At 54.4% G+C, this 22,147-nt stretch overlaps 1 protein-coding gene across 1 annotated transcript in view; it reads left to right on the top strand.

The window, feature by feature from the left end:
* Positions 1-21,865, top strand: part of RHCG (Rh family C glycoprotein) — a 23,187-nt gene extending 1,322 nt beyond the window's left edge. The window contains exons 2-12 of the mRNA XM_077774318.1: positions 1,092-1,128; positions 7,589-7,754; positions 9,775-9,952; positions 13,702-13,849; positions 14,647-14,813; positions 16,343-16,480; positions 16,649-16,785; positions 17,085-17,209; positions 17,419-17,492; positions 20,462-20,554; positions 21,420-21,865. Of these exons, the coding sequence (XP_077630444.1) occupies positions 1,092-1,128; positions 7,589-7,754; positions 9,775-9,952; positions 13,702-13,849; positions 14,647-14,813; positions 16,343-16,480; positions 16,649-16,785; positions 17,085-17,209; positions 17,419-17,492; positions 20,462-20,530 (1,239 nt within the window). The 3' untranslated portion in view covers positions 20,531-20,554; positions 21,420-21,865. The remainder of the gene's footprint in view (positions 1-1,091; positions 1,129-7,588; positions 7,755-9,774; positions 9,953-13,701; positions 13,850-14,646; positions 14,814-16,342; positions 16,481-16,648; positions 16,786-17,084; positions 17,210-17,418; positions 17,493-20,461; positions 20,555-21,419) is intronic.
* Positions 21,866-22,147: the final 282 nt, after the last annotated feature.

The following is a 22,147-nucleotide window of genomic DNA, read 5'->3' as shown; positions in this document are numbered from 1 at the left end:
ATTAAATGGCTGCCAAAAAGCGAATGCAATCACAGGTCACATTAATAGAAATACAAAGCCTCAAAGAAGGGAGGTTATGGAAGAGGAGTGTGCCCTGTGCTGGTTGAAACCACAGCCTCTACTGGGCTCCACTCAGAGTTGTATTTTAAGAGACCATGACAGGGGCACCTGGGTGGCTCGGTTATTGGGTGTCCAACTTTGGCTCAGGTCATGATCTCACAGTTCGTGGGTTCGAGCCCCACATCAGACTCTGTGCTGACAGCTAGCTCAGAGCCTGGAGCCTGTTTCTGATTCTGTGTCTTCCTCTCTCTCTGACCCTCCTCTGCTCATGCCGTCTCTCAGAAATAAATTAAAAAAACATTAAAAAAAAAAAAAAGAGACCATGACAGGGGGTGCCTGGGTGGCTCAGTTAGTTGAGCATCCGACTTCGGCTCAGGTCATGATCTCACGGTTCGTGGGTTCGAGCCCCGTGTCGGGCTCTGTCCTGACAGCTAGCTCAGAGCCTGGAGCCTGCTTCGGATTCTGTGTCTCCCTCTCTCTGTGACCCTACCCTGCTCACGCTGTCTCTCTCTTTCAGAAATAAATAAAACATTTTAAAAAAATTTCTTTTAAAAAGAGGCCATGACAATTGTGGCCTCAGAATTAAGACTCCAACAAACCCACCTTTCACTGCCCACCTTTTCTCTCCTTCGACGGATCTGGCAAACGGAGAGGCAGGGCCAGCTTGAGATCCTCCTTTGCCTGCTCTACTCCTTCACTCTGGCTCTTGCTTACCTCTCGGCCATAATCAGCCCTCAGCGAAGCCAAGAGGGCAAGTTCTCCCGTGGGCATTCATACGTCCTTGAGGGGTCCAGGCAGTGGAAGGTCTCAAAGCCCTAAAACAGGAGCTACAGAACCTCCCCCAAAGAGGGGTGCGGCCCTCACATCCCCCCAGCGCCTACCCCCACTCCGTCCACACCCCCTGCCACGCTCCACTCTCGTCAATTCACCCAACAGCCATTTGTCCACAGAGCGGCCATATAATTTACCAACCAGAGACACTTTTGAGAGTGAGGGCCTGGAGGGGTTGTGCTCATAGTAATTCACCAGAGGCCACAGACGTAAACCACGACTGTCCCAACAGACCCAGTCTCACGGCCGTTGTGAATGAACAAGGTGCATAGCCTTGCTCTCTGATCCCAAAGGGCTCGCAGACTGAGAGCACCGCAGTGCCCTGACCTCAGCGATGTCAGGTTCTCTGGGCAGAAGAGATAGGAGACAGCTTCCTGGAAGGCGGTGGGGTGGGCAGGAGGGGTGAGGCAGGACAGGTACGCCAGGAGCAGATGGGGGGTGCAGAGTGGCCCGGCGGTGGTGTTAGTGAAAGCGTGGGAGGGAAGCAGCTAAGGAGGATGAGACGCCCCAGCCATCAAGGAGGACCTGAGTGTCTCCGGCTGGTTCACCTTGGTCACCAGGCAGGAAGTGATGGAGAAGAGAGTAGAGGGAGAGACTGTCGGCCTCCGGACTCCAGCAGCAACAACTCAAGCCACCAGGTGCACGTTCTCTCCTTTAACACCCCCCCCACACACACACACCAGGAAGGCGCTGTTGGGACTCCCATTTTACAGACAAGGAGACTAAGGCCAGAGAGGGGGTGACTAGGAAACCAGAGAGCCAGGGAAGGTGCCCTGGACATCCAGGTCCATGCCCCTTGACCCTCCCCTTCCTCCAGGCTCGCCTTTCCCCTTCCCCCCTGCCCAGCCCTTCTCAGGTCCACTGGGTCATGGCTGTGGTTAGGAGTTAGAGCGCACGTGGCCTGTGGTGCAGGTGGGGCCCCAGTGTGGCCGTTCCCAGGGGCGGAGGATGAAGGTACACCTTGTGGTACCTTCTGGGTTGTTGGCTCTAAGCTTATCCACCTAATATCTGTGGGCCTCACTCCTGCCCAGGGGATTAGCGGAGGCCGCTGGGTATCTCGGGTTTCTAGAGGAATCCAGCTCCAGCTGGTTCAGGCTGGGGCTCAGGAGGGCCTGAGGGCTGCCCCCCACACCTGGGCCCCTCGGCAGGCAGCAGGCCCAGAGTCGCCGGAGACCTGCCCTAGCAGGGACCTCCGAAGCCTGTGCCACGGGCTCCGGCTGCTGAACACAAAACTCCCTCCTGGGCTGGTGCTCTGGGGCCTTGGAGGGGAGGCCAGTGGCAGAGCCTGGGGGAGGTGCCATCAGAGCCCGGGCTCCCGAAGCTTCCTGGAAAGACTGAGGGAGGAGCGGACACATTTCCGGGAGGTGACCAGGGCAGAGGAGGCCACTGTGGGAATGTTAGTGAATGCACTGGGTCTCCAGGAAAACCGAAGACTGTAGGCAAGTGACTCGTAGGGCACATCCCGTGGCATGAAGTGAGGGGACAGTAGAAGCGGGTATCAAGCGTCCCCAGAGGGGAGTGAGCGCTCCATCACTGAAGGTATGGGAGTGGAGGCTCAGCCTCTCTTCAGAGATACAGCCAAGGAATGTCTCTCTGAATAGGAGTTTCAACTGTTGCAGCATTTACACTCCTCTGTGCTTCACACTCTCAGGCCGTGGCCCAGGCAGGGACCAGCTGAGCCCTCCCTGCCCTGCGGCCACCTGCTTTCCCAGGCCTCTGCGCCATTGCCTCTGTGCGGTGATGGGGGCGCTGTGAGGCGTGGGAGAGGTGGGCACGGAGCCTCGGGGAAGAGAGGGACTGGCCAGGAGGTCTCAAAGAAAAGTCTGGGCCAGACTGGCCACAGAGAGTGGGAAAAGGGTGGCCCCAGGCTGCGCCAGGCAGGGCACCACCCTCTCTGTGCTGGTGCAGTGGAGCGGAGGAAGCTGCTGTGGCCCAGAGGCCCGGGAAACTCTGGCCTCAGATTGCAGAGATTTCAGGGACTGGGCCAGCTTCACCGGGGGGCCCTTGCTGGGGGTGAGGAGAGTGAGCTAGGGAGGGGGTGGAGACGGGGAGAGCAAGGCCGGCTGTGTACTGCTGCCCCCTCGTGGCAGCTCTTGTGGCTGGCACGCCAGCGGGGTCTCCTCGTTCAGAGAACAGACTGCTGGTGTCNTCACCCTCTGCTGGGGAAAGGGGGTGGGGGGGAGGGGAGGTGTCTCTCCCACTTCCACTGTCCCTCAGCAAGTTGCCCACTCAGTGCAAAACACCTGGACAGCCTTGAATGAGAAAAAGAGAAACTGTAGCTGATACCACCGATTAGTAAGGCGCCAGGCCTGCGCCCAGGTTGGATGAAGCCATTAAATGTGCACCGTAAACCTCTGGGGTGAGCACCACCTGAGCACCTGTACAACCCTTTCCCCGCCCCCCCCACCCCCCATTTTACAGAAAAAGAAACTGCAGATCAGAGAGATTATGTCCTTCCTGAAGGTCACATGATTGGGCCTTTCAAACCATTACTAGGAAAAGCGTTTTAGGAACTAGCACTAAACTTTATGAAACGTAAATCATTCAACTGTTATGTCTGGAATCTAAATTAGGACCCGTGTGGGAGATAAAGAGGAAGGGAGCAAGAGAATGAATAGGGAGGGGCCCAAGGAGAGGAGAAGGTGGCGTCTGTGTGCCTGAGGTGGGGGGAGAAGAAAGAGACACCCCCAGAGAGGGTCAGAAAGAGAGGCTGGGGCCCCTCAGGGGTCACAGAGGACAGAGAACTGGTGAGAGGAGGCAGGCATGGGTGATGCACCAAGAAGGAAGCCCTGAAATTNCCCCCGGGGCAGGCCCCCCCCTTACCCCACCCCCTGCCCACAGGGTTCCTTTCTGCCACCAAACTGCCTCTTCTGAAAAGGCCCCTACCCTCTGTGATGCTGCTCTTCCCAGGGATTCCTCCACCACCCCCGCCAGCGCCTTCCCTGTCCCGTCTGCTAGCCTCCCAAGCAGGCCAGTTTGCAGCTTCTGTCTACCCCTCCTTACACCCACATTCTGACTCACATCTCCATCTTCGGGCCTGCCGGCTCTCAGATCCCCGGCCCGCCCCCCACAGCCAGGCTCCCCTCCTCCCACCTGCGCTGCAGACGTCAGGATCTCCGCGTCCCCCAGCCCTCAACCCCATGGTCGTCTGGAACTCCAAGGACACCAGCCCCAGCCCCTCCCGCACTCTCCACAACCGCCTCCAATCCCCTGTGTCTTTCAGCAGCAGCCCTGCCGCCCTGGCAGCTCCCCTCCCCCGCTGCTGCGGGAACCGAGGTCTGCAAGTGTCACCTCCCTCTCTCACACCTCTCCTCCAGTCTGCCACCCATCCGTTCTCCCCAAGAATAACCAGAATGCCACGTACGGCGCTTCACACGCATCAGCTCAAATTCCCCCACAACAGTTGGAAACGTGATAAACCATGAAACGCGATAATACACGCAGTTAGCTGCACCCATCGTGAAACTGACACCCAGCTGCTGTGTGTTCGCGCACATTCGCACAGGTCTCCAGACGGGAGACCAGGGCGCCATGCAGGGGCGGGGGTGGGGGGAGACCTACGGAGCTCTTACATCAGCTTGTCCGCCCCCTGGCCCGGCCCTGCAGCGTGCCAGCGCCTCGTTCCCGCAGCGCCTCTGAGTGGCCACAGCTGGCCTGAGCCCCAGGGAGGCCTGCTGGGGGCGGGGGGGGGACAGATGGGGCNGGCTAGGGCAGCTCTTAGCACAAACACCACTGGCCCCTCCTCCTCCAGGCTATCTGCCCCGTGGGTAGGAGGTGTTGCACTGGAGAGGGGCCGCAGCCTCATCTGACCGTGAACTCCTACTCTGACTGGGGCTCCTTGTTGGTGGCTTAGCTGGCTGGGTGCTGCTGGGATGACGACAGCAATTCTCATTCATTCACAGATACGTCCTGGGAGGCTTCCCAGGCACCGGCAGAGGCACCGAGGAACAGTGGGGTGAACCAAGCCTCCTGGGGGGTTTAGGGTCTAGTGGGCCAGACACACAAACACACCGTTCTGCAAACTGTAATAAGAACCAGAAAAGCAAGAAGAAGGTGCCGTGAGGGAGAGAACCCACGCTGAACCGGGTGGTCCAGAAAGCCTCCGTGATGAGGCGACACTTCGTTGAGATCTGCATTAAGAGACGCTGGTCCTTCTGCGGGAACAGCATCGCAGGCAGAGGGAAGGACACAGGCAGAGACTCCTCAGTAGGACTGAGGAACACAGGAGGCAGCGGTGCGGAGCGTGGCGCAGGGGGTGGGGGGGAGGGGAGGGCGAGGAATGAGGAAGGGGGAAGGCCGGTGGACCCTGCAGTCCCCCCCGCCTTTTTCTAACTGTGTACTTGGGAATAATTTCAAATTTATAAAAAGTTGCTAAAACAAAAATAGCGCAAAGAACACTGTATACTTTTAACTCCAATTCTGCTCTCTGCTCCTTCTGTCCCACTCTCTGCACAGAGATGCAAACACATACTCTTCTTCTCCGAACCCTTTGAGGGCCAGTCATACACGCCCTGACACTGTCACCGTAAAGATTCCGGATGTTTCCTGAGAATGGAGGTATTCTCCACAACCACAGTAATCAATTTCATAAATTTACATCGTGCAATACCTTCATAGATGGTTTCTATTGAATTTTATCAATCTAATTTTCTTTTCTTTTTTTAAATATTTTTATTTATTTCTAGGAGAGAGAGAGAGACACAGTGTGAGCAGGGGAGGGTCAGAGAGAGAGGGAGATACAGACTCTGAAACAGGCTCCAGGCTCTGTGCTGACTGCCAACACAGAGCCCGACGCGGGGCTCAAACCCACGAACCGTGAGATCATGACCTAAGCGAAAGTCGGACGCTTAACCGACTAAGCCACCCAGGCGCCCCTATCAATCTAATTTTCTAATAAGTCTCTAACTTGCTCGATAACAACCTCTATAGCTCCCCTCTCCTCTCCCCTCCCGGGGCAAATCCAGGATCCAGTCCTGAGTTAGGTATTGAACACAGTTGGGGTTGTTTCTCTTTATACTCTTTTAACCTGGAATATTTCTGCGGTCTTTCTTTTATGACGTTGACATTGCTCAGGACTACAGCCTCACCCCGTTTCTAACAGCATGTTACTCATTTTCTGTTTGTCTGATGCTTCCTCACGAGTAGAATGGGATTATGCCTTCTGGGCTGGAATATGATACCCGGATGTGTCTCCTTCAGGGGAGCACATCTGAAGGCGTGTGCTATCCATCTGTCCCTCATTGGTGATGTTAATTTTCATCACTCAGTCAAGATATTGCCCTGTTTCTCCACTTCATAATTACTGGTTGTTTTTTTTTCTCTCTCTCTGCACCTTGCCACTCATAAGCAATCTATGGGGAGACCCTTGAAGACAATGCAAATGTTCTGTTCTTCCCCCAAATTTCTCCCTGGATTTAACACCCACTGATGGAATCTCTACTGTGAAAATCACGATTTTCCAACTTCGGCATTCACTCTACATTTAGCCGTCTGGCCCTCGGCATTCTGTTACAAGCAAGAGCCCTCCTCACGATCTCATTTACTTCCTACTCTGAGTTCCTGTTTTGTAATGGTTTTAAGTCAGTACAGTACCTAATTATTTTGGTGCTCAAATTGCCCCTGATTTGGCCACTAGGCACCCTTTAATCTGGCTCCTTGTGTGTCCTGTGACATCTGTAGTTCCTTTTAGCGTCTTATATTTTTGTAGCTATCTTTGCTTCCCTTCTATCCTTTTCTGAGAATCTAGAACCAGGCAATGTTAGCACTGGAAGGGCAGTTAAGATCATTCTAACCGATCTTTTGGTTTTACGGAGAAAACTGAGGCTGAAGGGAAATGGCTTGTCAAGACCACACCATTAGCTGGTAAACTCATTAGCCTATACCTAAGTAATAATAAAGCAACAATAAATAACGACTTGTCCATTTTGAGCACCTATTATGGGACGGACACTGTTAGGTGCTTTGCATACACGTCTGCATTGAATCTCTGCAGCATTTGTGAGTAAGCATTCCTGAGGGCTCTGAGACCCAAGTAGGTTACCTGACTTTCCAGTGTCATCTGCCCCGCAGATAGACTGGGGTCCAAATTCGGGTCTCAGTGATGCAGGAAAGGATCCTTGCTGGAGGTAGAGATGGGATGTGACCTTCACGGGAGTGATCAACTCATGTGCTTGGTCAGTCAGGATGATACTAACTTCTCTATACTAAAGGGATGGAGCTGACGGGGCAGAGCCGCAGAAAGTCTGGGTTCCAGGCCCTACATTCTACGTGTAATCCACAGCCTGGCCCTGATTTCAAATGCCCAGCTGCCCACCTCCATCCAGGGTGTGGATGGAGAAAGGAAGCTCCCATCTCCTGAGGGGACACCCAGGCATTCCCTGACACTAGAACGAGTGATCTAAAGTGGGAGACTCACCTCGGTCGCCCCCCCCACCGCCCCTGCCCAGCCCCCTCCAGAGGTTCTTAGGACAAGCTGGGGGTAGTGGCTGTTCTATGCCCGGAAAGCCATTCATTACTGGGCCTACCCTTGGGATCCAGATGCAGAGATGGGAGAATGGGGCTCCGGAGGCTACCGGGCGGCCAGTGGCCGGAAAGACATAGGCTCTGCGCTGGGCCGCGCTGGCCCAGACCCCGGACTAGGGCGGGCTAAACGACCGAGCCCCGACCCCCCGCCCCCCACGGCTGCTTCTCCCCGTAGGCTTCCAGGACGTGCACGTGATGATCTTCGTGGGCTTCGGCTTCCTCATGACCTTCCTGCAGCGCTACGGTTTCAGCTCGGTGGGCTTCAATTTCCTGCTGGCGGCCTTTGGCATCCAGTGGGCGCTGCTCATGCAGGGGTGGTTCCACTCTTACTCCGAAGGCTACNCAAACCCACACTCCTTCGCCCGCTGGAAGACCAAATCCACAGAAAGGGTTTAGAGGCAAATTGCCATAAAACCATGTTTAGCGTGCAAGCCCCCTGCTGTCTCATATAGGGCGCCAACCGGGGATCATAGGCTAGCTGTCTGAAATTTAAAACGTAATGCCAAATACTTGCAAGATATTAATTCACTCAAGCCAGTTAATGAATCCATGACTTTAGAGACACTGGAAACATAGTTGACTAGATAGAAAATGTTTTGGAGCCGACAAATCAGTCTTTTGCATAAAATCTTTGACAAGAACCTCTCCCTCCCAAAGCCGTAGATCCAAAGTATGAAAACACCCGTAATATATTTCACTGGCCACCACAGCACCAGACCTATGGCTGAATGAAAAACAAAAGTATACAACCGCTTAAAAATCTCCAAAGAGAATTGTTATTAACTTTGTGCGTTGGCAAGCTTTTGCCGAGCCGGTTATTGGGCGAGTCGGTTCACTTGACAAATTGAGTTTCGGCAAATTGGCTTTCAGGGAATTGATTTTCAGCAACTGAGCTGGAGCCGATTTTGGTGCTCAGGACGGGATGATCATGTTGTCCCCAGGCCCTCCTGCTGGCTCCTGTCCCTACTGAAGAGCCCTCCAGGTCCCACCTGCCACCTAGGGTCATGGCTCGTCTACAGGCTCTGCCCAACACTCCGAGGGCCCTCCTATGATGTGACATCCGAACCCCCCTCTGCCGGCAGCTGAGGCCCAACGTGGGCCACGCATTCCTGAGTAGTCACCTCTGTCCTGGGTCTTCTGGCTACAGTTCTGGGAACATGAGCAAATAACTCTGCCTCTCTAAGCCTCCGTGTTCCTCCACATGGTGTGGCTAGTAAGAGGGCCTGTGTGGCCCAGGAGGCCGTATGCAGTACCAGGCAGGTATTTCTGTGCCTGGCACTTAGTAACTGCCATGATGCATTCAGCCAGGGTCTGTGTGAGGCCCAGGGGACACAGCCGTGAACAAGGCTCATAGTGAAGCAGACATTCCAGTGAGCATCCTCTGTCTTGGGAGGGACCTGACAGAATTGGCCCTACAGTCAGCTGGCTTCTCACTTCTCGATTCACACACACACACACACCTGAGCATGGGGCAGGCGCACATCCTCTGGCTGTGAATGGTTTGTGGGACTCTCTACTGTCCCTACACCCACCCCTATTAACAACTCTCCTGACTGCGTCAAAATGCAGGACAGCTTTGCTGCTGGCCGAGCACGGGAAAGCCTGGGTTAGGAGGCACGTGGACAGAGCCGGCGTCTCCTTTGGATGCATGGCCTCCACCTGGCTGTCTGCCTCTCCGTGAGCCTTCTGCTGGCTGGCCAGGCTTTCAGGGTCCAGCCTTAAGGAGGACCTAGGTGCTCCTCTGCCTCTGTTCTCTCTGTTGGCCTTCCTGCCCCCTCCATCCATCCCCCAGCTCCCTACCTCCTGCAAGAAGCCCTCTCTCTCTTCCCTGGACATAGGTCCTCTCTCTCAGGTAAGGACATGAGGGCTCAAACCCAAGCAGAGCCCTGGTAACCAACAGAAGAGGTGTGTATAGAGTGAGATCTAAGAGCCTGGAGGCAGAGATCACATGTGGGTGGAGGAATCAAGGAAGACTTCCTGAAAGAGGAGGCAGCCAGAGGAGGTTCTAGAAAGGCAGGTGGAGGCTGGAGGGCAGGCCAAGGCTCCAAATATGCAGCATGTTGAACAACAGCAGCCAGATGACTTGGGTGCCTTGACCACAAAGCTGCCTGCGAGGAGGGCGTGCTCAGATGGGGGCCACAAAGGAAGGGTAAGACATCCGGTATGTGCCTTTGCTGGGCCGGACCCTTCACCTGTTATCTCTTTTCATTCTTAGAGTACCTTTAGGATGTTATGTGCCATTACCACATCGTGAAACGGAGGCTCAGCAAGGTTAAGCCACAAGTCCAAATCCATAGATGATCAGAGTCCAGGGTCAAACCCAGGGCTTGGAGCGCCCACTTTTTGCTGCTGCCTCAGCCCCGTCTCCCCTGACCTGTCTCCCCACAGCCTCATCAATGCGGACTTCTGCGTGGGCTCTGTCTGTGTGGCCTTTGGGGCAATTCTGGGCAAAGTCAGCCCTGTCCAGCTACTCATCATGACTCTCTTCCAAGTGACCCTCTTTTCAGTGAATGAGTTTATTCTTCTCAGCCTGCTAAAGGTGAGCAGGGACCAGAATGGGGGTGGTGAGGGAAGGGACACTTGGGGGTGACAGCAGGGAAATAGAGAAAGGGAGAGCTGGGAAGACATGCCAGCTGGATTTGGTTCAATCTTGTCAAGTCACTTAACCTTCTGAACGTCAGATTCCTCATCGCTAAAGCGAGAGTCATGATATTTATTGGGCAGAGATGGTGGTCCACCTAGCAGACTAGTCCAGCACCTGGGCAGAGCCGGAGTTGCTCATATCCGTTGTCGCTCTTCTTTCTCTTTCCTGCGTATTGGGTGGAAAGAGTGGGTGTTCCTGAACATAGTCTCTTTCTTTTTTAATGCTTATTTATTTGAGAGGGAGAGCGAGCAGCATGAGCTGACATTGCAGAGCCTGATATGGGGCTCAGTCCCACGAACTGTGAGATCATGACCTGAGCCAAAATCAAGAGTCAGACACTTAACCAGCCGAGCCACCCAGGCGCCCCCCTGAACATACTCTTACATACACACCACATTCCCAGATTGGTCTCCCAAGAAAAGGACCCAGTGTATTGAGGGGGCACATCTGTAAGGAAGGATCCTTGGGGAATGGCCAAGGTGAACATGTACGGCTGCATAGGCTGTGCACTGCAAAACTCTAGGAGCGACATTCACATCAATTATGGCAGGAATGATGCCCCTTAAAGTTGGCCGATTCAATGACCCAAGTAAGGGCAACTTAGACCTCTGACTCTAGCTCAGATACTTCTTTGGTCCCTTTGCAGGGGTGAAGGTCATTCAGAGACTTCACCCATTTCTTCACCCCAAGTCCTCTACATTTGGACTCTGCCTTGAATACCCTCACCTCCGACAAGGGGTAGAGTTTTATTTTTGTTTTTTGTTTTTTTAGTTTACACTACATTCAGGCATTCATTTTGTCATTTTTTTCAGCCACCATATCTCTTCCTCCTAACTCATCTCCTTATCTTCATCCTTGCCCCACTCACCACCTCAGGCCAATGTCCACCAGCGGCCATGGAGACCTGTTAGTAATGCATATAAGACCACCCCCTGATTAAAACCCTCCAGTGGTTTCCGAAATTTCACTTCAAATAAAATCCAGGTTTATTATAACACCCTACATGTTCTGCCCCAGCCTTTCTCTCCAAGCTTATAATCCACTCTCCCCCTCTTTCGGAGATTTGGCCACACTCTCCTGTCTGTCCCTCAACACACCAAGCTTAGCCCCGCCTCAGGGCCTTTGCACGTGCTATTCCCTTTACCTGGAATGCTCGTCCCTCAGTCGCTTTCATTACTGAGATCTCAGCTGGAATATCACCTCTTGAGAGAGGTCCTCCCAGATACTCCGGCCTACACAGTGCTGCCCTCTGTCCTACTTCCCCGTCCCACCCCTAGTCACCATCTCTCACATGGACTTGGTTTATTTTCTTCATAACGGTTCTCCTTCTCTGATAAACCTTATCTGTCTGGACCATCTGTGTCCCCAGCACCTAGTCCAATGCCCATTATGTGCTCAACAGCAACAATAACAACAAGTGCTCAACAAATATTTACCAAGTCAATGAATTTTGGAGTCTGACTGCAAGGCTCCAGGCATTCTCACTCAGACCCCGAGGAGCTCACAATCTAGTGAGGAAGCCGGGAGGTACACAGACGGTCACCATGCAGTATGATGACGCATGAGGTCTAGGGCTTGGTGGCCTGAAGGAGGGTGCCTGAGCCAGCACGGCAGGTCAGGGAGGCTTCCTGGAGGAAGAGATGCCAAAGCTAGAAGTCAAGTAGAAAATAACCAGGCACAGGGGTGAGGCTGAGAAAACAGTGGGAAGGCCTTGAGGGAGGCCCGCAGTGAGAGGACTCCACCCAGGGGAGGGCTTGGAGGGGGTAGTGGTGTGGAGGAAGGGGGGGGCGGGACAGGGATCATCAAGGCTCCTGGAGATGGTGTTAAAGACTGTGACATGGCAGTGGGGAGCTATGGAGAGTTTTGGATGGGGGGAGTGGCACAGTCAGACATGTAATGGCAACGCCACTTCGGCTACGGTGAGAATGGCGGGGAGCAGGGAGCCCTGCTAAGAGGCTGTCCGAGTCATCCTGGTGACAGATAATGGGCCTGGCTGGGGAAGTACAAGGAGAAGTAAGTGATTCAACAGATAGAAAGGAGGTGAGTCCACAGGCCTCAGGGACAGGGTGGGGTGGGAGGTGTGAGAAAGAAAGAAGCGAGGCTAGGTGAGGGGTGCGCAGTGGGGCCAAAGGGCATGATCTGAAACAGGCTGAGAATGCAGTATCTTGGGCATGAGTTTAAGAGGCGCTCAAAAATCCTCCCAGCCTGCTACAGAATTTTATTTTTTTCTTGAGAGAGAGAGAGAGGGCGCATGTGCAGGCGCAAGTTGGGGAGGGGCAGAGAGAGAGGAAGAGAGAGAATCCCAGGTAGGCTTCTTGCCATCAACACAGAGCCCGACCTGGGGCTGAAATCAAGAGTCAGACACTTAACAGCCTGAGCCATCCAGGCTCCCGCTATAGAAATTCTTTTAATGCCTGACACTCTTTAGGCCTGTGTCTGTGAGGGCTAAAGTTCAACAGTCACTGCTAACACATAAGGAGCACTTGCCCTTGGCTGAGACTTGCTCTGAATACTTCACACACGGCGTATCTCACTTAATCCTCGTCTCTGAGAAAGGCACATTACCCCCACTTTACAGACGAGAAAGCTGAGACTCAGAGAAGTCAAGGGGGCTCATCCCAGGGCCCGCAGCTAGGAGAGGCCCCCGCCAGGCTGGAAACTACGAAATCCAGCCCTGTCAGCAACCCCATAGCTAAGCTCTGTGACCTTGGACCATACACTTACCTCTCTGGTTGGATTTCCCCATCTAAAGTGGAGGAGCAAGTCCGTGATTCGGATTGGAATTTCCCCCGAGATTGGTTCCGAGTGGGGAGGAAGAGGAGGCTGGAGAGAGAGGAGGTGGGGGCACGTGGAGGAAGGCTAAGTCCACCAAGCGCCTGTCGGGTGCCAGGCGCTTGCCAAGTGCTTTACGCAAGCTGTCTGATCTAACTCTCGAGACAGCCCCGCTAAGTCACCGCCATCTCCCCCACTTTGTGAATGAAATCCAGAGGCACAGAGTGGGGGAGGGCAGAAAGTGATAGAAGAGGAAGAAACCTATCTATGTGCTCCGACTGTGGGGGACGGGACACATGAGGGTGGGGATGGGGTGAGTGGTAAAAGGTCAGCTGGGAGGTCATAGGGTAAGAAGTAGGGCAGGATGCTGGGGAAACGAGGAATGGCAGTCTAGACCGGGAGGTGCTGGACCAGGCTGTGTAGAAAGACATGTGGAGAGGGGGGGCCCAGAGGAAGGGAAGGGCTCCCAGGAATTAAGATAAGGTGGAAGCTAGTGACAAACTAGGTGACAAACCAGAGGGTTGCCCTAGGCTCTAGGTCTGCTTCACCTCTTCCCACTGTGTGACCGACCAAGGTCCTCTCTAAGGCTGGTTTCCCAGTCTGGGCGCAGTCCCATCTGCTGGGTGAGGATGCCCTAGTATTTTGCTGACAGGCTCACTGCCTGGGTTCAGAGATCCCCACCTTCTCCCCTTCTGAACTGATTGGTCTGTAGGGGACCCTGGGCTCCCATCCTGCAGCATGTGGAATCAGAGACAGATGGACCTGTGTGTGTGTGTGTGTGTGTGTGTGTGTGTGTGTCTGGTGGGGAAGGAGAGTGCTAACAGGTGGGAGGGAGAGACGGTATCAGAGCCTCACAGAGCCCTGTACTTCAGGTGAAGGATGCAGGGGGCTCTATGACCATCCACACATTTGGTGCCTACTTTGGGCTCACGGTGACCTGGATCCTTTACCGACCCAGCCTACATCAGAGCAAGGAGAGGCAGAGCTCTGTGTACCACTCGGACCTCTTCGCCATGATTGGTGAGAGCTGCTATCATGATTGAGGGCCACCATGATGGGTGAAGGTGGTCATGATGGATAAGGGCCATCATGATGACTGAGGGCCGCCATGATGGGTGAGGACAACCGTGAGGAGTGAGAAGCATTATATGGGAGTACAGGCTCCCACAATTATACCTGATCTCTACGCGGTCTGGAGGGTGGTGGCCGGTTCCCTTTGGGGAAAGGGCAGAGGGGGTTGCCTGTAGACACTTCCTGGATCCCAGATGATGGGCCCTTTTTCCCCATGGAGCTGGAAGAAGTTGGCCACCCATCCTGTTTTCCCTAGGATGCCCCAAGGCAGACAAAGTGGTAACCAGGACCTGAGTTAGGGTGACTCCATCCCCTGAGTTAGGGCAAGGTGTGAATTCCTACTCCCTGTGTCTGTTCATTCCAGAGAACATATATCAATCACCCACTCTGGTCTAAAACCTAGCCCTGCCTTCAAGGAGCTCCTCACAGTGCGGTGGAAGCGATGGCAATGTTACCAGATAATAATGTCCCTACGGTGGGGGGTAAAGATCCTGCAGCACGGTGCTTTGGGAGCAAGGTGGGAGGCATTTAGCCCGGTTATGGGCTCAGGCTAGACTTCCTGGAGCAGAGTCAGGAAGTGAGGAAGACAGGGCGGATGTTCTAGGAAGAGCCCCCAGCAGGGGGGTGGGAGGCTGCTGGAGCATGTGAGTCATCTTCTGTCTCTGGAACTTAGTTCTGCCTAAACTCTGCGGGGCCCATCTAACACCTCTTCTCCTGGGCCCACCGGCCCTGTCTGGTCTGGCTAGGCACCCTCTTCCTGTGGATGTACTGGCCCAGCTTCAACTCAGCTGTGTCCAGACACGGAGACGCCCAGCACCGAGCTGCCATCAACACCTACTGCTCCTTGGCAGCCTGCGTGCTCACCTCGGTGGCACTGTCCAGCGCCTTGCACAAAAAGGGCAAGCTGGACATGGTGAGCAGGGGGGGTGGGGAGCATGGGGAGCCCTGGGGAGTGGGGGGGGGGGACTCTGACCTCCGGTACCCGGTGGACACTGATCACCATGCCCTGTCAACAATTCCTTGAGGCAGGCAGCATCAGGATTATCACACTCCTCCTGCGGATGAAGAAACTGAGGCTTGGGAGCGAATGATTTGTTCAGATGACATAGCTGGTTTTCGGCAGAGCCCAGAACCAGATCCTCAGAGATTCTTGATTACACTGGGTGCTCTGGATGAGCAGCTCCTCCTCATTTACTACGCGCAGCCTGGGGTGCTGAGCGCTGTTCTGGGCTGAATACCCCGTCTGACCTGCCCTGTAGGGTTGCCAGGGGCACTTCCCCTCTCCCTGGCTTCTGATCTTCCAAATACTGGCCCTCAGCCTTTTTTTTTTTTTTTTTAAGTTTGAGATGGAGAGAGGGAGAAACCGTGCACGAGTGCACAAGTGCGGGAGGGGCATAGAGAGAGAGGGAGAGAGACAGAATCCTAAGCAAGCTCTGCACGGTCAGCGCAGCGCCCAGTGTGGGGCTCGAACTCATCAACCGTGAGATCATGACCTGAGCCGAGTTCAAGAGCCAGATGCTTAACCGTCTGAGCCACCCAGTCACCTCAGTCTTCTTAAAGCTACCTCCACCTGCCCCATCCCATACACTCAGAAAGGAAACCCCTTTGATGCCTTGTCTCCGCCCCTGGGAGGTTGGTGGGGGGAATATGTTTCCCTGTGTCCTTCCTGTCACATCACCAGGACAGATTGTTCTGTTGTCAGTGGGGAGGGGCCAAAGGCCATAGATGTTGGTAGATTTTTCTATAAAAAGAAGACCACTTCTCTATCTCATAATCTTGACACAGGCAGGTGTGTGCTGGGACATTGCCCTGAACCCCTGGGTACACCGAACAATGACCACACAGAGAGGCAGGGATGCCCGCATCAGGGGGAAGAGAATCAGACACGCACCTGTGTGCACCCAATACCCCCACGCAGGCAAGGACAAAGAATGGGGTCAAGGTCAGGAGCTCTGGCTCCACACAGACCCAGATGGAGATAGATACTTTTCTGCCTCTCGCTAGCTGTGTGGTCTTTAACAAGCCACGTCACCTCTCTGCACCTCAACTCCCTCATTTGCACAAACATCAAAAGATAACTGCTCTTACCTCCTGGGCTTGTTGTAGAGACGGATTGAAATTATCCCCACAGCCGGCAGCGCAGTGCCTGGTGCAGGTAGGCCTGGAGCCGCCATAGGCATGGGTGTTTGCCCACGAACAGGCCTGACGTCGGTGTGTGTCACATAGAGACCATCAGACATGCCAACCTGCACACAGATACACAGGGGGCGTGCAGATATGTCAGTAGGTCTCACCGGCACAGACACAAGATGTGTGCCCGTGCACAGTGGCCAGACCGCTGGTGCAGAGAGCGCAGGAGCTGGGNCCCCCCCCCCCCGCCCCTGCCCACAGCGTGCCGTGCAGGCTCTGGGGGAGGACTGAGCTCCGGCCCTCCGTACCCAGGTGCACATCCAGAACGCCACGCTTGCGGGAGGGGTGGCCGTGGGCACCGCGGCTGAAATGATGCTCATGCCATACGGCTCCCTCATCGTCGGCTTCATCTGTGGCATTGTCTCCACCCTGGGCTTTGTGTACCTGACGGTGAGGGCCCCCGGCCGGGGGGCTGAGGGCAGGGGAATCCCGGGGTCTCTGATTCTAACTTGGGGGTGGGATCAGGAGGGGATCTGGGGGCTGGAGGATCCTGGGCCTCTGGGGCCTCCGGAATTCTGACCTCCCCACCCCCCTGCCACACCCGCCTCCCCTCTCCAGCCATTCCTGGAGTCTCGGCTGCGGATCCAGGACACGTGTGGCATTCACAACTTGCACGGCCTCCCCGGCCTCATAGGCGGCATTGTCGGGGCTGTGACGGCGTCCTGTGCTAACGCTAGTGTGTACGGAGTGAAAGGGTGAGTGTGGAGGGGGTGCAGGGCAAGCTGGGCTCCCTCCTTCCTGCTCTTCCTCTGGGGTCCAATGTTGCGTCTCTACCCCTAGTCTTCCCCAACCTGAACCACTGTCCATGGGCCTCTCTCCCCAACCTCTGTCCTTCCTCAGGGGTCTTAGAGACCATCTCATCTGTCCAGTGCACCTGGGGAGGCTCAGGCCAGGGGGTGCTGAGCCCTGGGGCCTACTTGCATTCGTGGGGCGACAGCAGGTGCTTACTTGGTCTCTCTCTGGAGCGCTGACCTGCTCTCTGTCTCCACCCCAGGCTTGCTCATGCCTTTGACTTTGATGGTTTCAAGACTGCCTGGAACTCAAGCATGCAGGGCAAGTTTCAGGCTGCTGGTATCTTTGTGTCTCTGGCCATGGCCCTGGTGGGCGGCATCATCGTGGGTGAGTGGGAGTGTCTGGGCCAGAGAAGGTGGGGCCGCTGTGGGTGGGGGTACCAGCGGTCAGCCCGGAGCGCCCAGAAATCCTGTGCCCTTGTTGCTGTGGGACTGGCTTGGGTTGGGGGGTGGGGGTAGCTTCCCAGCTGTGGGAAACGTCTGGGTAGGCAGAGAGGAAGTAGTCCCTGACCCCTTGTGACCCCCAACTTTCTTTAGGGATCATTTTGAAATTGCCATTCTGGGGACAACCTGCTGATGAGAACTGCTTTGAGGATTCAGTCTACTGGGAGGTGAGTTCCAGGAACTTGTTCTCCAGCACAAAGCAGGTCTCTCCCTTCTCCACAGACCCCCACCCACATCAGCCGAGCTGGGCTGAGGGACCAGAAGCTGAGGGTTAGGGACAGAGCCCGAGTCACCTTGCTTCTCCACCTGCAGACTGTGTCTCCTGGGGGCTGAAGGCTTTATTCCTGAGCAGTAATTCCCAAAGTATGCCCCCCCCCCCCCCCCCCCCCCCCCCCGCCCCCCGCACTCTCCGTCAGCAACGGCACCTGGGAACTTGTTAGGAATACAAATTTCTTGAATCCTACCCAGTCCTCCTGAATCCCAAATTCAGGCAGCATGAACAAGCCCTCCCCATGATGCTAGTGAAAACCACACCCGCCTCGGAGAGCCACGACCCTTCCACGCACATGGGAATCACCTGGGTAGCCTTAAAGGCTCTCCAAGCCCCAAGAGGCTCGAGTTCATTGGTTTGGGGGTGGGGCCTGGACACTCCCAGGGCCAGAGGTTTTTTTTTCCCCAGGTGAATCCAATATGTAGCCCAGGTTAAGAACCACGATGCGGTGTTCTGCTTCCGTCTCCGTAAGACCCACCTAGAGATCTTGTAAAAATGCAGCTTCCCAGGCACCAGCCCAGGATGGTAATTCAGGAGGGCCTCTGCATGGGAACAACTTTCCAGCTGATTCTGGTCCAGAAACTGAGTTCTTGACATTCCATTGCTTTCTGTATCAGTACAGAAACCCAACTCGAGAAACCGTGCTCTAGAAGCTGAAAGTACTAGGATGTCACAGGACTCGGTTTCTTTAAAAACATGCTGTGATTTGGGTTTTCAGTGACTTCTGGCAGGACTCCCTCCTGATCAATCATTGTTAGAGGTGTTTACCTGCCTCCAACAAGTAATGACAGCCACCTGCACTTCCTTTCATGATGGGGGGGCAGGACCTAACCTGTGTCGGTGGCCCCTGTGACAAGGGCCTACCCATCACCGCCTTTCATGTGGCTCTGTATTTTTATTTACTTTATTTTANAAGCGAAAGTCGGACGCTTAACCGACTAAGCCACCCAGGCGCCCCACTTTATTTTATTTTTAAAATATTTATTTTTTTGAGGTGGGGGAGAGAGAGAGAGAGGGAGGGAGGGAGGGACAGATAGGGAGAGAGAGAATCCCAAGTGGGCTCTGCGCTGTGGGGCTCAAACCCACAAACCATGAGATCATGGCCTGAGCTGAAATCAAGAGTTGGACGCTTAACCGCCTGAGCCACCCTTGGCTCTGTATTTTTAAACCACCCCAGAAGCTTTCTGGGTAATTTTAACTGATATCCACTATAAGCCAATTTCATGTTCATAGCTAATAATGCTTCTGAATTCATTCTCTTTAAGTTATTTTTTAATTATAAAATGAATAAAAGCCCATTAAAGGAAATCTGGAAATAGAGAAAAATAGAAAGAAATCCTATCATCTTAACTCAAGCACTGTTAATGTTTTGAATATATTTACCTCCAGTCTTTTTTTTTTTTTTTTAATCCGCACAGGTTTTTTTTAAATGTTTATTTTGGAGAGAGAAAGAGAGAGTGTGTGTGTGAGCAGGGGAGAGGCAGAGAGAGAATGAGACACACAGAATCCAAAGCAGGTTCCAGACTCAAGGCTGTTAGCACAGAGCCTGATGCGTGGCTCAAACTCACAAATCATAAGATTATGACTTGAGCCTAAGTCAGATGCTTAACTGACTGAGCCACCCAGGTGCCCTGATTTTTTTTTTACACAGTGGAGATTATATGCCCAATTTGAGATCCTGCTCTTTCTCTTTATAAGAAGTATTCTATTATTACATTCTTAATAAACTTTCTTTTTTTAGCAGCATAATTATTTTCATCCCATATTTAAAGTCAGAATTTAAACTACTTTAGACACCACAATTAGAAATCACACAGATTTGACACCAGTGAAGTAAACTAAAAGATGTTATCCATTCCCATATATAGAAGTTCACTCTTGGTTCTGTTTTGATCTTTATAATTTATTCTAAGTTCACACCTTCTCTCTGCTGTGTACTTTTCAGCAGTGCTCGGTTTTGAGGACTGTAATTCTGTGTCAGTGAAAGTGAGCCACCATCGGGCCGTCCCCTCAGCCCCTGGCCTCTGGGTGGTTTTCCTAGGAGATGAGGTGGCTTTCCAGAGGACGGGATGACACAAATGTCCCCAGGACCTCAGATGAGGCGATCTTTCTTTTAAGTTTATTAATTTATTCTGAGAGAGACAGAGACAGCTTTAGTAGGGGAGAGGCAGAGAGAGAGGAAGACAGAGAATCCCAAGCAGGCTCTGCACTGCTAGTGCAGAGCCCGACGCAGGGCTTAACGTTCCGTGAGATCATGCCCTGAGCCAAAACTGAGAGTTGGACGCTCAACCACAGAGCCACCCAGGCGCCCCAGATGAGGCAATCTTTAAGATCAAAGCTAAGCCTTGAAGCCGAGGCAATGCAGATCCATCCCACTCCCACTCCACCTGCCAATCCATTTATCCCCCCCCCCCACCTCACCCCCCCTTTACGACCTACCTGCTATTCAGGGCGCTTGCCACTCTGCGTCTCCCTGGCACATTATTGCTCATCTATCAAAAGTGGGTTCAGCACAACCAGAATTCCCCACCCCCGACTGGGCTATCGGCCTCTCGTGCATTTGCAGCTCGTATTGTCGCTGTGCCTGTCAGCTGACCGCCTTCGCATTGCTCTAGGGGGGCAAGGACTCTGCCTCAGGCTCGCAGTGCACCAGCACCCTGGACAGTGGCCAGCCTGATGTAGGGGGCAGGACACCTGTGTGAAGGAACGCCCTGCTCCTCGGCATGCAATCTGCACAGCGATCACAAGGTGGCGCCCGCCACACACAATACGCTGCTCCTGACTTGCCCAGGCTGTTCTAATTCTACCAGGGACACCGGCCCGGCCTAGGGCAGGCCCCTTGGACATGCCCTCCTCTCTCTGCAGATGCCTGAGGAGATGAAGAGCACTGTCTTACATCCTGAGGACTCCACCCTCAAGCCCTCAGAACCTTAAACCCTCAGGGCAGGTGAGAAGCAGGTGAGAGCGTGGGCCGGGTCTCCCGGTGGGTGCCCAGCTCTGGGAACTGGGTGACACCAGCAAAGGGGCAAACAGAAAGCATCAAGAAATGGGGATGTGAGCTTCCACCCCTGCTGCCTGGATTGGAGTGGGCATGTGGCGGGGGTGGGTGGGTAGGTAGCACTTAGTCAGACTCCTTGCAAGCTGGACGGGCATGGGAATATGTGGAAGGCACTCGTAACAGGAAGGAATATACAGAAGGTGACCTGGGTGCACACTTGGCTTTGCTGCTTGCTGGCTGTGACTTTGAGGCTCTCTTCACCCAGAGCCAGAGCCTCAATTTCCTCATTTATAAAAGTGGGACTGACAGGCCTGGCTCTCTTCAGTCGATCAACTCAGGCTAGTTCTTCCTTCCTTCCCTCTGTCTCCTCTCTTCTCCCCATCAGCTGGCATCTCCTTGCCCCCGTGTGGAGTGCACCAAGCCCTTTCTCGTGCCTTTTGCAGCTAACCTTCCCCAGAGAGCGCTAAGCAACAGGTGCAACTACTTCCCTCTTTCCAATAGATGAGAAAATTGAGGCTCAGAAAAGTTCAGGTTCTCCAAGGCTGCAGAGTGCAAGTGGAGAAACCGGGGTCTTTGTAGGTCATTATCATCTGCGCTCAGTAGTGCTATTTGATCCCCCTTAGAGGTCAGAGCTTGGAAAGACCTGCATCTGGGCCACAAGACTGGGTGATGTCGCAGGAGAGGATGTGGGGGTTTAAGGACAGAGAAAACCAAGGCTGTGACCACTTGCCTTTAACGCCCACCCTGTCTGGAAAAGGCGAAGGGGCCCGAGGGGCTACAGCGGGTCCCCACAGTGGCCCCCTGCTCTCGGCTCTCTCCCCGCAGGCTCCACAGACTGTCCGGGCCTCCCAAGGGAGCAGTACTGACTGAGCTGGGAACAGGAGCAAAGCAAGCAGCACCCCACCTGCTGGCCTGGCCCAGGGCACCCCCGACTTCCTTTCCCCTTCATCCCAGGGAGCCTGCCTGAGAATGGAGGTGGAAGAGGTATAGACAAAGTGGGCATCGAAGCCCGGTTCTGGCGGCAGGAGGCCTGCCTCCAGGGGTCTTGATGGCCACATCCTGAGAAGAGCAGGCAGGAGGGGGCTGGCAGCCAAGAGTGGCCTGAGCCTTTCCTGGAGACAACTTAGCCGCCAGCCCGACTGCTGGGCACTTCTGCTCCCTGCCTGCCCCCCCACTGCCCCTCCACCAGGGCCTCCCTTACCCCCAGGGCCCCCCAGACCTCTCTGTGCCATGCAGATGGAAGCCTCTGTGAATAAACATTCTTTGTAGAATGGGTGTGAATGCTCCAGGGCGAGTTTGAGGGACAGAAGCACCCCAAAGACCTGGCCGCCGGCCTCTGTCCTGACCTTCCATTCCAAGCTGCCCCCCACAATGCAAGGGAAGCCACCCTGGGCTGCAGAGGAAGAATTCGGGGTGCTGGAGGCTGCCCCCGCTTAGGGCCCGCTGCCAGGCTCAGCTTTGGGGCTGGGGTCTTTCCCCAAGGCCCGACCTTACTTTACATCAACCACCCCAGAAACTCACCCACTGTGAACACTGCCATACCCACGGTGCCC

The sequence above is a fragment of the Crocuta crocuta genome, unplaced genomic scaffold, assembly GCF_008692635.1.
Source record: "Crocuta crocuta isolate KB4526 unplaced genomic scaffold, BGI_CrCroc_1.0 scaffold7, whole genome shotgun sequence".
In the NCBI taxonomy this organism is placed as follows: domain Eukaryota; kingdom Metazoa; phylum Chordata; class Mammalia; order Carnivora; family Hyaenidae; genus Crocuta; species Crocuta crocuta.
Note: the sequence above shows the minus strand (reverse complement) of the source record. Positions and strands in the feature narration are given on the sequence as shown.